The following is a 13,364-nucleotide window of genomic DNA, read 5'->3' on the forward strand; positions in this document are numbered from 1 at the left end:
CTCCAACAGTGCAGAACTGCACTAAGGTGTCAACACTGACTTTTTTTTGGTTGTGTGCTGGAGTGGAATTGAACCCAGAACATTGTGACTCAGAGGCAAGAGTGCTACCCACTGAGTCACAGCTGATCCTCACACACTTCAGACATGAGAGATGTTAGTCTTCCCCTCTCCCAGACAGAAAGTTTTAAAGGCATTCGAGACAGATACACTTTCCTTCTGAACTCAGGCACCACGGGTGACCAAAAATGTAACTACTCTGAAGCAAATTCCAAGAATATTGGAGTAAGAAGAGGAATACTCGTTAATATTTCCTTCAATCGTCCCACCGAAGTTACATATGTCCTAACTATTACCTGGAGATGATTTTGAACATCCATTCAGCTGCGTTCCTGAACTGGTTTGAAATCTCATCTCAGTGGAAATTGGATTGTTGCTAACTTGGAAATCATGGAGACAATTCTCCCAAAAGTGCTGAATTGGTGGGAAAACCGTTCTAGATCATGACTGTTTTTTCAGTTCAACTTCTCAAAACACTCCCCCTCAGGAGGAAGGCCTCCCCTGACAGACCACCACCACCCCAACCCCCAACTCGCCCCGATCGCTGGCCCCCCTCCAGCCCAAACTGATTGCCAAGCAGAGTGGCAGCGGGACCCCGAACCCCCACCAATTGACCCTAGGCTGCTGCCCACAATAGGTACCACCCCCTTGGCATTGCCCATCAGGCATCGAGCAATGCTGGGGGATGGGCTGGCATTTCCAGGGTGCCCATGCCTAGGGTGCCTCACCCCTGGGGCCCTGATTGCCCCCCTTCATTCCGGTGGGGTCTCCTGCTAGTTCCCCAAATGTGGGGAGCTGCCCTAATCCCCACCAGAATGAAGTAGTCCTGGAAGATTCTATTGGGCCTGGCAATTTCCCAATAATCATATGCAAAACATATTTAAACTACATTAAAAAAATTCAAAAGATTCAAGATTACCCGTCTTCACGTCAAATCTTCGGAAAAGGCCAACAACGCGGTTCTCCTGGCCCAAACCACCAGAAAACTTGCGGGTCATGGTGGGAGAATTGGGCCCCACTAAGATGAGGTCCTGTGATATGTGGTAGTGGTCTCACACGCTGGACTTAAATTCCAGCCTCAATCAAAGCGCGGGTTCAAATTCCGCTGTTGCCAAAATTTCTTTGGGCTGCACGGTGGCTTCGTGGTTAGCACTGCTGCCTCACAGTGTCAGGGATCTGGGTTCAATTCTGGCCTTGGCTGACTGACTTTGTGGAGTTAGCATGTTCTCTTCATGTCTGCGTGGGTTTTTTCTGGGTGCTCCAGTTTCTTCCCACAGTCTAAGGATGTATGGGTTAGGTTGATTGGCCATGCTAAATTAACCCTTAGTGTCAGAAATTAGCAGGGTAAATATGTTCTGGGAATAGGACCTGGGTGGAATTGTTGTTGGGCCAAATGGTCTCTTTCTGCACTGTAGTGATTCTATGATAAAAAATTGTAAACTTTATTGTTGTTTGTTGTTCTAAATGCTGCCATCTTTTAAATATTTTGTCTTCGATATAATAAGAAACATCTGTTTTTATAGCAATTTATTGCACATTTTAAACCACTTAAATGCTGACCTTGGCTCAGTGGTGGCAAAGGCATGTTGATTCAAGCGTTAAGTTGCTGAACAATTTGTTTGTACTCCAGTGGAAGGAAGTTGCAAAAATCATTTAATTCAGATGCAGGCAAAGTCACTTGTCTCTTCCAACCTGAAGACAAAGCAATGATTGGCAATATGCGATATAATTCCATGTCCTTTCATTTGTGATAACAGTCTATAAAAACAGTGCTAAGCTTATATAAATCTGCTTCAACCTAAGTGAATGATAGTTCTGACAGTTTCCATGCAGCATAACATTCAGGTGTCATTCAAGCCAGGATATAATTGTATATAATTTACATCATTATGTATTTACTAAGCACTTTCAACATAATAAAATGTTCAACATGTTTTACAAGAGCATTATCGAGCAAAATTTGACACTGTACTTCATATGGATTCATTAGTTAAGGTGACCAAAGGCTTGGGGAACATGATAAGTTATACAGAGGTGGAGAGGTGGAAAGGTAGAGATCTTTGCAGGTACTTACAGAGCGTAGGATTTAGGCAGCTAAATGTAAGGCCACCAATGGCAGAGCAATTAGAATTGGGAATGCTCAGAATTGAGTGAGCATGGAAATTTGGGGCTTTGTAGGGCTGGAGAAGATTACAGAGATGGGGAGAGGTATTGTCATTGACCACAATCATCCCACACTTTGTCAATTGTAGGAAGAGTGGAGAATTGTGCGCTGGTCTTGGGAGGGGACAAAAGACACCAGTGAGCGTGGCTACAAAACGCTCAGGCACTGTTTTGAAAGGGTGCCCTGACTTCAGTGTACTGGGACACCCCCTCCCAATCCCCTTGGACACCAGGATCCCGTCTGTACCCCACAGCATGTTACCACCCCCGCCTCCCCCCCACACCCCCCACCCCCCACCGCTTCCATGATACAAATCACCAGCATTGGATTTTTGGTGCCTTCCCAATGGTCCCCCTTCATGATCTCTGACATACTCTGCCTTTGCTCCCCAACCTTTTATAACCCCAGTTCAAGCTCCACTCTTTCATGACGCCTGCTCCCCTCCTCCCCTTTCACTCCCCGCCTCCCTATCTTAGCCCAACGATCATGGTTCCCTGACATAATCCGTCCTGTCATCGCCTCCCACCAATCAATAATCACACTCAGGCTCCACCCCTACTCAGGCACTACTGCCACTCAAACCCCAATCCCTTGGCACTCTGCTGGCACACCAGCAGTGCCCACTTGGCAGTGCCTAAAAGGTGAGGGTGGATTGTGATAAAGAGAAGTCTGGCATTATCATTCCTGGATAATCTTTGACTTAGTGATACTTTTTGTGATCAAGCCAGATCTAGCAAGATATAACCAGTTGTCTTCAGTAATGTTCAAATCTGTGATCCTTAGACTTAAGGGAATAAAAATTTGAATGGTGCAGCAAGAGTAATATCTAGAGTGGAAAAGTGTAATATTTTTAATGGGAATGGAGTATCAAAGACAACGGAGAGGGTGTGATTTAGAAAATTAGCAGATGCAGAAATGTCATAATAAATCGTAGCTCAAAGGCTCAATCGTAGGGAATTTGAACATACAGTTGTAAGAAACTTGAGGAAGAGCTTTTTCCAGGGATGGATACAGAAAGAAATGGGAGTGTGTAGGTGAAAGAGAATAGGGGTTAAGAGTGACTTAGAGAAATGATCAGAGTTTGCCTTACCAGTGTTCATAACGATAGGAACAGTAAGGTCAAATGAGATCACAAAGAAACTAACAGGGTGTATATAGCACAGTAATCAGCCATCTGGCCCAACTGGTCAATGCTCACTTTTCATACTCCCCTCTTTCAACTTCACTTCATCTCACTTTATCAGATTGGCATTAGTTGTGTCCAATATTACCATGGGTGGCACGGTAGTGCAGTGGTTAGTACTGCTGTTCCACAGCGACAGGGACCTGCATTCGATTCCTGGCTTGGGCCATTGTCTGTGTGGAGTTTGCACATTCTTCCCGTATCTTGTGGGTTTCCTCTGGGTGCTCCGGTTTCCTCCCACATTCTGAAAGATTTGCTGGTTAGGTGCATTGACCTGAACAGGTGCTGGACTGTGGTGATTAGGGGAATTTCAGAGTAACTTCATTGTATTGTTAATGTAAGCCTTATTTGTGACTAATAAAGAAACTTTGTTAAGAAGGTGAATGAATTGCTATATCATTATTGCTCCTTGTAAGTGACATCTCCATGTTTGTTTCTATGCAGGGTGATTTCACTTGGAACACCATGTTTGGACAGAGTGTTACACTGCAGCCTGTCCCTATCCAAAGTCTCTCTGAACTGGAGCGTGCACGACTGCAAGAGGTGACCTTCTTCCACCTACAAGGGAAAGATCTGGGCTGTCAGATTGCCATTCCCAAAGGTATAATTTATATAATTGTCAGTTTTCTGCTTTGACACCTTGAAATTGTGTCAGCTGTGACCCAGTTGGTAACACTTGTGCCATTGAGTCAGAAGTCTCCAGGACTTGTGTGCAACACTGGATAGGCTGATCTTTTGAGCTTCTACAGTCAGAATTGCCATTTTTGGATGAAACATTAAACTGAAGTTCAATCTTCCTGCTCAAGTGGATGAGAAAGTTATTGGCACTATTTTGAAGATGAGGAGGGGAGTTATTCCACTGAACTGGGCAATGTTTTATTCCTCAATCAACATCAGTAAATTAGATGTGAACAGCTGTTATCACATTACTGCATGCAAGTTTGTTGTATGCAAATACAAATATTTTTAATGCAGAAATATAGACAATTACAATCTATTATGCTGGCTGATTGTGTTGATTCATGGAAGATTATGTTTATGAGTTTGCAAATACATTTTTAACATGTTAACATATTAACCTAACCTGTGCAATCTGAATTGCAGTCTGCACGCAATTCTCTCATTGTGTCCAAAATGAAAACTTTTGACTTAAATTCATGAAAAGTGTGTGGGACCAGATCAGAAACTCAAGGGTATATTATGAAATTAGCTAGACCCCAGCTATATTTGATTTTGGTATTAGTGTGAGCATAAGGTGTTTCTCTCCATATATGATCCTGCAAATCTACTAGATTGTTTTTATTAAACCAAACTTTATTTAAGAACACAGTTAGAATATAACAAAAAGAATCAGCATAATTTTTACTAATTAAAATGCTTAAACATGACCAAGTAAAATTCTATCTCTTTCGTTGCAATTTAAGTAATATCCCCGTAGACATAAATCCTTCTTCAGAACCAATTAGTCTCAAAAACAGATATGCTCAAATGGATGCTAGATTTCCAGCCTTTTAACCTCTCTAGACAGATACAGAAAAGCACCTGCTTACTGATTTCTATATAATGGTTTTCAGAGAAAGACCTACCTTCAAGCAACAGAATTTCAGAAAAAGAAACCTATTTTCTGCAGATTCCAGTCTCTAATTTTCAGAGAGAGAGGGAACTTGTAATGTGGGAGTTGTCTTGACAACTCCCATATTACAACTGAACTGGGTTTCTCTCTGTGAACCTAGCCCTGCCTAGTCACACGACCTTACTTCACAATCAACCTAATAAAGTCCCACTTTGAAAAAAAAGCATGGGGAAACACTAAAATAACAACCCTGCATTTGTCTAGATTAAAATAAACATTCCTGTAATTAAGGTCAAATATGCTGCTGCAGTAGCTACACCATGGATAATTGAACTGACTGCCAACACAAATCCTGCAAAGAAATATGACACAAATACATTTCTTAAAGGCACAGTAATTTCATAAAAGTAACTTTAAAACAGGCATCAGAGAGCTGAAGAAACCTGCCATGCATGTTAGTGGAGGCAATGTCATGAAAGGAGATCGATTCAGATAATTACACAGAATTATTTATTCTACAGCAGAGAAGCAAGTTATTCAGGCTAACAGATTATGCCAATATTTACGCTTCATATAAATCTTCTTTCACTCCTCTTCATCTAACCGTCTTAGCATGTCTCCCTATTCCTTTCTCTCCCATGCTTATTTATCTTCCGATTAAATGCATCGATGTTATTTACTTCAACTACTCCCTGTGGCAATGAGTTCCACATTCTTACCAATCTTTGCGACAAGAAATTTCTTTTAAATTTCCTTTATGTATTTATTGATGACTATCTTCTACATATGACTCCTATTTTAGCCTACTCGAAAGTAGAAATATCATCCCTACATCTATCTTATCAAAGCCCTTCATAATTTTAAATACTTATATTCAGTTACTCTCCTCAGCTTTCTCTATTTTGGCAGGAAAAGCACCAACTTTCCTTTGAAGTATCCGCTCTCAGTTTTGTATTGAACTGGGAAACTGACTGTTCCAGAGAAAGATTAAGTTTATTTATTAGTGTCACAAGTAGGCTCACATTAACACCGCAATGAAGCTACTGTGAAAATCCCCCAATCGCCACACTCTGGTGCCTGCTCATGTACACTGAGGGAGAACTTAGCATGGCCAATGCATATAACCAGCACATCTTCCAGACTGTGGGAGGAAGCTGGAGCACCCGGAGGAAACCCATGCAGACACAGAGAGAATGTGCAGACACTGCACACACAGCGTCCCAAGCCGGGAATTGAACCCAGGTCCTGGCACAGTGAGGCAGCAGTACTAACCACTGTGCCAATCTGCCACCCTAATGAGCCATGGTGGAACAAGCTGACTTTTCATACCACAAATAAAAATATTCTCTCATACCTGAAAAATGTGGGCAACTCCCTAATCAATCCGTGGTTCCCATTTCCTTTATTCTCAGCACAGAGTATCCGGAGAAATTATTCAAAGTTGCATGCAAACTACATTTCAATACACACAGTGACCCCCTCTTTTACTTTTACATTGTCATGAAGAAGATTGAGCCCCAGCCTCTTTAAAAAATAGTGGAATTATATTCAATACCAAACAGAAAGTATTCCTTCAAATACTTCACCAATACTTGAAATCATTTACCAAAGATAAGGAAATCTAAGCAGGAAACTTTGGCTTGGTTTCTGGGAATATTATTGGAACATGACACTCACTTAATCTGCCAAAAAATTTGTGCTTGGATGAAAAATTTTCCAGTTTAAGAAAATGACCCCAGTAGGTCTGGCAGCATCTGTAAGGAAAGAAAAGAGCTGATGATTTGAGTCCAGATAACCCTTTGTCAAAGCTTTGTTATTTAGTTATGGATATAATAAATACATTGGCGATCAACCTTCTGAACATAAAGAACATACAGTGCACATAGATTTCAAAGCAATTTTCTTCTTTATTTTGTATATCCATTTATGAATTTCTGTACTCATTACAACCAGAGGAGTTTTCACCATTTAGTCTGAGCTGGATTAACACTTAAATTCAACAGAAGTTAACAATCTGCTCTCAACTGGAGCATGGTAGCACTGCTGCCTCACAATGCTAGGGACCTGGGTTCAATTCTGGCCTCTGGTCACTGTCTGTGTGGAGTTTGCACGTTCTCCTCATGTCTGCATGGGTTTCCTCCGAGTATTCCGGTTCCCTCCTACAGTCCAAAGATGTGAGTGTTAGGCTGAGTGACCATGCTAAATTTCCCCTTAGTGTCAGGGGGGCTAGCAGGTAAATACATGGGGATAGGGCCTGGGTGGAATTATTGTTAGTGCAGCATTGATAAGTCAAATCGCCTATTTCTACACTGTGAGATTCGATGATTCTACGGTTCTCTGGAGCTCTTGTGTTTTATGTTCAGCGTCATTCAAATCTTTTTGCTAGTTACTCCAAAGGTTCAAAGTTATATTTTACCTTATTTGCCTGTCCCATCCTTTCACCTGGAAGTAACCCTAGTTTAGTGTCTGCTTTCTTCCTGATTCTACTTTTTCATAACATTTGTTTAAATAGCACAACATGTCCACTCTTTATAAGAATCCTTCTATCAGGAGGCCTACGCTGCCACAAACAACCTGCATCCGATACACATTCATTATCACACTTGCTTTGCCTCATGATTAAATGGTTTAGATTTCCGAAAAAAGAAATATGCTTCCATGGACAACAAATGTCCCACAGTCAATGAAATACTTTGTTTTCCCGAAGTGTAGTCAGTGCTGAAATACAGTAAACCAGGCAGCCAATTTGATGTATTTAATATGATGTACTAAGTGAGATTAGCTGGTGCAATTTTATTAATAGAGCTAAAAATGACTTATCATAAACAACAAACATTCTTAACAAGAGTGTCAAGAATCATAGAATAATACAGAATGGAAGAAGGCCGTTTGGCCCAGTAATTTGATTTGATTAATTATTGTCACATGTGTTGATATACAGCAAAAAGTTATACAGAGCGTACCATTCATAGAATACATAAGGGAGAAGGAAAGGAGAGGATGCAGAATATGGTGCTATAGGCATAGCTAAAGTGTGGAGAAAGATCAGGTTCATTCAAAAGTCTGATGGCAGCAGGGAAGAAGCTGTTCTTGAGTCACAGAACCATAGAAAATTACAGCTCAGAAACAGGCCTTTTGGCCCTTCTTGTCTGTGCCGAACCATTTTTTGCCTAGTCCCACTGACCTGCACTTGGAATAGAACCATAGAAAATTACAACTCAGACAGTTGGTACATTATCTCAGACTTTTGTATCTTTTTCCCGACAGAAGAGAGTGGAAGAGATTTTGTCTGGGTTCTGTGGGGTCTTTAATGCCGGCTGCTTTTCCAAGTCATACATATGCTGACTCTTTGAAAAATATACCTAATGAGTTCCACATCCCTGTCCTGCCACCATAACCTTATAAATGTTTCTCTTTCAAGTGTTTATCCAATTTCCTCTTGAAAGTTATTCTTGAATCTACTTCCACAACCATTTGTGGGAGTGCATTCCGGATCATAGCAAATTGCTGCATAATTGTATTTTCCTCATAGCTCTCTCCTTCTCTTGCTAATAATCTTAAACCTGAGCACTTTGATTACTGTGTCTTCTGCAACTGGAAACAGTTCTCCTTATTTACTCTATCAAAACCCTGCAAAGATTTAACAGCTCAATAGAATCAATTGTGTTCTAAGGGAAAACAACAGAGGCATCTTTATCCTCTCCATCTAGTTTATGTCCTTCATCGTGATGATATCTAATCCAATCTCCTCTGCACCTTCTTTAAAGCCTCGATATCCTTTCTAACTGTGTCCCGAGTCAGGTACAGTACTCCAACTGTACTTGAAGCTATGTTTATCATAACTTCCTTACTCTAGTTATAAATCCATAGATTCCTTACATCGTTTTATTCTGCCATTATCAAATCTTTTCTGCCTTTCATTTGTTAGAATATATTTACCAAGTGGTAATTATTTTTTCCAGAATTAGTGTGTCAAAAAGTTTCCTCACCATAAACATTTGCCTGATTGATTTACAACTTACCAGACTTACCCCTTTCCCCTTATTTTTAGCAGGCCTGTATAATTTGCATTTCTCCAGTCCTCTGACACCATTCTCTTATTTAAGGAGAATTAGAAGATCTTAAGCAATCAACCACAATTTCAATGCTTACTTTCTTCGTTTAAAAAAAGGCCATCATTTCAGAATTCAATTCAAGGTTTGTGCAATGCCTTATGTGAAACTGAATCTGGACTCCTCCATGCTCCTTGACAAGGACGGCTTTCTGGCAGACTTAACACGCATTTCTCTGTGTATGCACATCAGTCATTTATTATATGCTACCCTTGTTGGTCCTCATCTGCAGCAGAGTGTGTACACAAACTTGACCTCTGGGGAGCTGGTATTTTGCTATCCTTTTCCTCGGCCCTGACTGCAGCTCTCTCATACTCACTAAAGACAAACTTCACATCTCAAAAATTTGTTTTCTGCCTTTTTCGTTCCTTCGTGAGACGCGAGCATCACTGAAAATGCAACTATTAGTTGACCGCCCCCACCTGTCCTTAAGAAGATGGTGGAGCGGTGCCTTCATAGACTACTGCAGTATTCTGGTTTTCAGTATACTCATAATGCTTTCAAGAAGGATGTTGCAGGTTTTGATCCAATTACACTGAAGGAATGGTGACATAGAATAAAGTCAAGATGGTGTGTACCTTAGAGGGAGACAGATGAGGTGTTCCATGCATTTGTCCTTCCTTCTAAGTGGCAGAGATCATGATTTTGAAAGGTATTGGAGGAGGTTTGGCAAATTGCTGCATTATATTTGATCAATGGTACTGCTGTCACTGGAGGTGGAGGAAGAGCAAGTTTAAAGAGGTGGATGGGGTGCCAATTAAGTGGGCTGCTTTGTCCTGGATGATGTTGAGCTTCTTGAGTGTTGTTAGAGCTGCACTCATCCAGGCAGAGTACAGCATCACGTTCATGATTTATGCCTTGCAGATGATGGAAATCTTCAGAGATTCAGGAGGTGAATTGCTCACTACAGCATTTCCAAACTCTGAATTGCTTTAAAGCCACCTTTTTCATATGGATGTTCCAATCAGGTTTCTGGTCAATGTTAACCCCGGGATGTTAACAGTGGTGGCGGGGGGAGGTTCAGCAATGTAATACTATTGAATGTCGAGGAGATGGTTAGATTCTCTTGATGTGCATTGCCTAGCATTGTGTGATCCAATTGTTACTTGTCACTTATCAATCCAAGCCTGAATGTTATCCAGGTCCTGTTGCAAAGGGGCATGGATCTGAGGACTTCCAACTGGCATTGAGCATTGTGCAATCATCAGTACATATTTCCACTGCTGAATTTATGATGGATGGATGGTGGGTTAATGGGACAGCTGAAGGTAGTTTGACCTAAGACACTATCTTGAGAAATTGCTGGAGCTCCGATGATTATTGTCCAATAATTACAAACATCTCCCTTCTGCTAGATATTGTTATGGTACACCTCTCAAAGTCCAGATTATGTTTCCAGGGTAAGGGCTGTGATGTAACATACCTTGTGACTGCTATGCTGACAGTCCGAAGAAAAGACTTATACAGTGCAGGCTGGTCTGTACATGGCTGAACCATCCTTGAATAATGAATCTAGGTTACTGTGCTACTAATCCTAAGTGCTCAGTGCCTTTTCGTGCATAGTAGTAGTAATCAGAGTTAACGGAACACCAAAATAATGAGTGGAGATATTCCTCTGTTTCCCATTGACTTCAATTTTGCTAAGGCTTCTTGATTTCATGTTTGGTCATTTAACCTTGATGTTCATAACAGTCACTTTCACATCACCTCAGTTCTTTTGTGCATGTTTGGACCAAGATTGTAATGAGATCAGGATCTGAGAGGCAGTGATGGAACCCAAGCTGAACATCAGTGAGTAAGTTATTGTTGAGTAAGTGCTCAATAATATTTTCTTAAATGACAATTTCCACCACTTTGTTCATGATCAGGAGTAGTGTGATAGGCCAGTACTGGCCGCTTTGGATTTGTTTGGTTATTTTGGACAGGACATACCTGGACATGGATTAATAATACATCAGCACCCCACAGTCAATGACTTCTTATCCAATTCCTCCCTCCCTGCCTACCTTCTTCCCTGTCCACTCCCAAATATCTTCAGTGCCTGAAGATGAAGAGAGAGAAACTATGAATGTGGTAGGCTTTTCCTTTTTCTTTCCCTCCTGGGCCCTGCATGTGACCCTAGCATGTTTAAGTTGTAGCAGCAAGCATGAGGAATCTCCTGCAACTATACCTCACGAGGTCTTGTGTTTATTTTTATTCATTCCAAAGGGATTTGTGGGTTATTTTTTCCTCCCTGTCATGCTAGCTGGGAGGCTAACAGCTTCTTTATTGAAAACAAAAGTTCATCTTTCATTTTGTATGTAGGGAATCCAAAATAATAAACCAGTTAATACTAGCATTAACCATGAATGAATCTCTTCTGGCACAAGTGGCAGTGTTGGTTGGCACAAGTGAGTCAAGTGTATCTGGTTATTAAAAAAGGATGGAAATTGAATTTTGAAGTTTTGTTATACGTTGAAAGTTTAATGTTTTTCTTGACAAGCAAAGTTATACTTAATTTTAGCTATCAAAACTTATTTCAGTCTTCATGGGAAGTTGGAGATTAAATCTCATGATAATGGGTAGAATTCACCCATCTGGGTCAAGACCCAAGGCAGGGACAGGAACAGGAAGAGTTTCTCCCTGTAAAGGCTGGTGGGAAATTATGGCATGTATTCAAACTCCCAACTTCAGTAATTATGCACCTGGAAATTGAGCGCTATTTTCCTGTGGCATGAAAAACATAATGGCATAAGTGTAATGAATGGTGCCCACCACTGAAGAACGAAGACGGACATCCTGCAAAAGACGGATCACCAGGAATACTCTGAGATGAGGAGATGGATCCCCTTAATGACGCTGAATCTGGAAGACCCATCTATAGATTTTCCCCTAACCCTAACTGTTATGGTGCTCCAGGGTTGCTGGTGCCCTCCACCCTGAACTCCAGAGGCTGCCTCAGGTATTTTTCAGGTGAGCCCCAATTTCTGCATGCTACATTGGTCCAGAACACATCTGGACCAATGTGTTGAGCTTTTATTGTTCTCCGGAGCATTGAACCTGGTGGCTGTGCCTGTGGTGAGTGACTGATTTAGAGTAAAAAAACGCTTTTTTTCTGTACTTCCGGTTCTCGGGGCTTGTTAGAGTGTAGTTTACTTCCGTACCGGAAGTTAGGCCAGGGGATAGTCGTTAAGGGGGAGCGGGGGGTATAAAAAAGGGGTAGCAGCATACAGCGGGCAGCGTCGGGAGCGGGCAGTGGAGTGAGTGGGAAGTGAGTGAGAAGGGCTTTGGCTCGCTGGGCTTAGGAGAGAGCAGGCTTAGAGAAGGTGAGTGACAGATTTCTACCTTTGGGCACTTACAGGAGGTTGGGACATGGTAGGGAATATAGGGAGGAATGTAAGTTGTGTCAGGTGCCACATGTGGGAGTTCATGGTGGTGTCACGTGTCCCCAAGGTCCACATCTGCAGTAAATGTTTAGAACTGCAGCGCTTGAGGGCCCGGGTCAGGCAACTCGAGGGGCGGCTGGAAGATGCGTTTCTAGTCAGGGAGAACGAGGAGATAATGGCTGGGAACCATGAGCAGGAGGAGGTCTCAAGGGCTGAAGAGAAGGGAGGATGGACGACTGTGAGGAGGGGAAAGAGGAAGAAGAAGAGTAGTCAGGGTCCCCCGGCCTCCCCAGGGGCCCCCCATGGTTCGTCGACAGGGGCACAGAAAGATAGGCAGGAGGAGGAGACTGACTTAGAGGGACAGAAGGGGGCTGGCAAGGTGATAGTGGTAGGGGACGGGAGGGTCAGAGGTATCGATAGGAGGTTCTGTGGACAGAGGTGTGACTCCAGGATGGTAGTCTGCCTCCCTGGAGCAGGGGTCAAGGATGTGACGGACAGGGTAGAGGGAATTTTGAAAGGGGAGGGGGCACAGGCTGAGGTCATAGTACATGTAGGGGAGGGGGACACAGGAAGGAGGAGTAGGGTAGAGGTCCGTAGGCAATTTAGGGAGTTGGGGGCCAAACTAAAGAGTAGGACCTCCAGGGTGGCACTCTCTGGGTTGTTGCCCAGCACCAGCAGGGCAAAGAATGAAGAGATCATGCAGCTGAATGCATGGTTGAGGGATTGGTGTAGGGTAGAGGGCTTTACTTTTGTGGATCACTGGGAGGTGTTTAGGAGAGAAGGGCAATTGTACAGGAGGGGTGGGGAGAATTTGAACGGGAGGGGAACTAATGTCTTAGCGGGGAGGTTAGCTGGGGTGTTTACGAAGGGTTTAAACTAATATGGAGGCGGGGTGGGGAGGTGGCTGGGA

At 42.4% G+C, this 13,364-nt stretch overlaps 1 protein-coding gene across 4 annotated transcripts in view; it reads left to right on the top strand.

Moving 5' to 3' along the window:
• Nucleotides 1-13,364, top strand: part of LOC145342209 (rho GTPase-activating protein 6-like) — a 214,022-nt gene that overhangs the window by 122,826 nt on the left and 77,832 nt on the right. For all 4 annotated transcript variants that reach the window (XM_080187564.1, XM_080187566.1, XM_080187563.1 and 1 more), the window contains exon 2: nucleotides 3,849-4,005. In XM_080187564.1, coding sequence (XP_080043690.1) covers nucleotides 3,849-4,005 — 157 coding nt within the window. The remainder of the gene's footprint in view (nucleotides 1-3,848; nucleotides 4,006-13,364) is intronic.

Source organism: Carcharhinus amblyrhynchos, chromosome 4, assembly GCF_965287045.1.
Source record: "Carcharhinus amblyrhynchos chromosome 4, sCarAmb.v2.hapA, whole genome shotgun sequence".
Taxonomy (NCBI): Eukaryota; Metazoa; Chordata; class Chondrichthyes; order Carcharhiniformes; family Carcharhinidae; genus Carcharhinus; species Carcharhinus amblyrhynchos.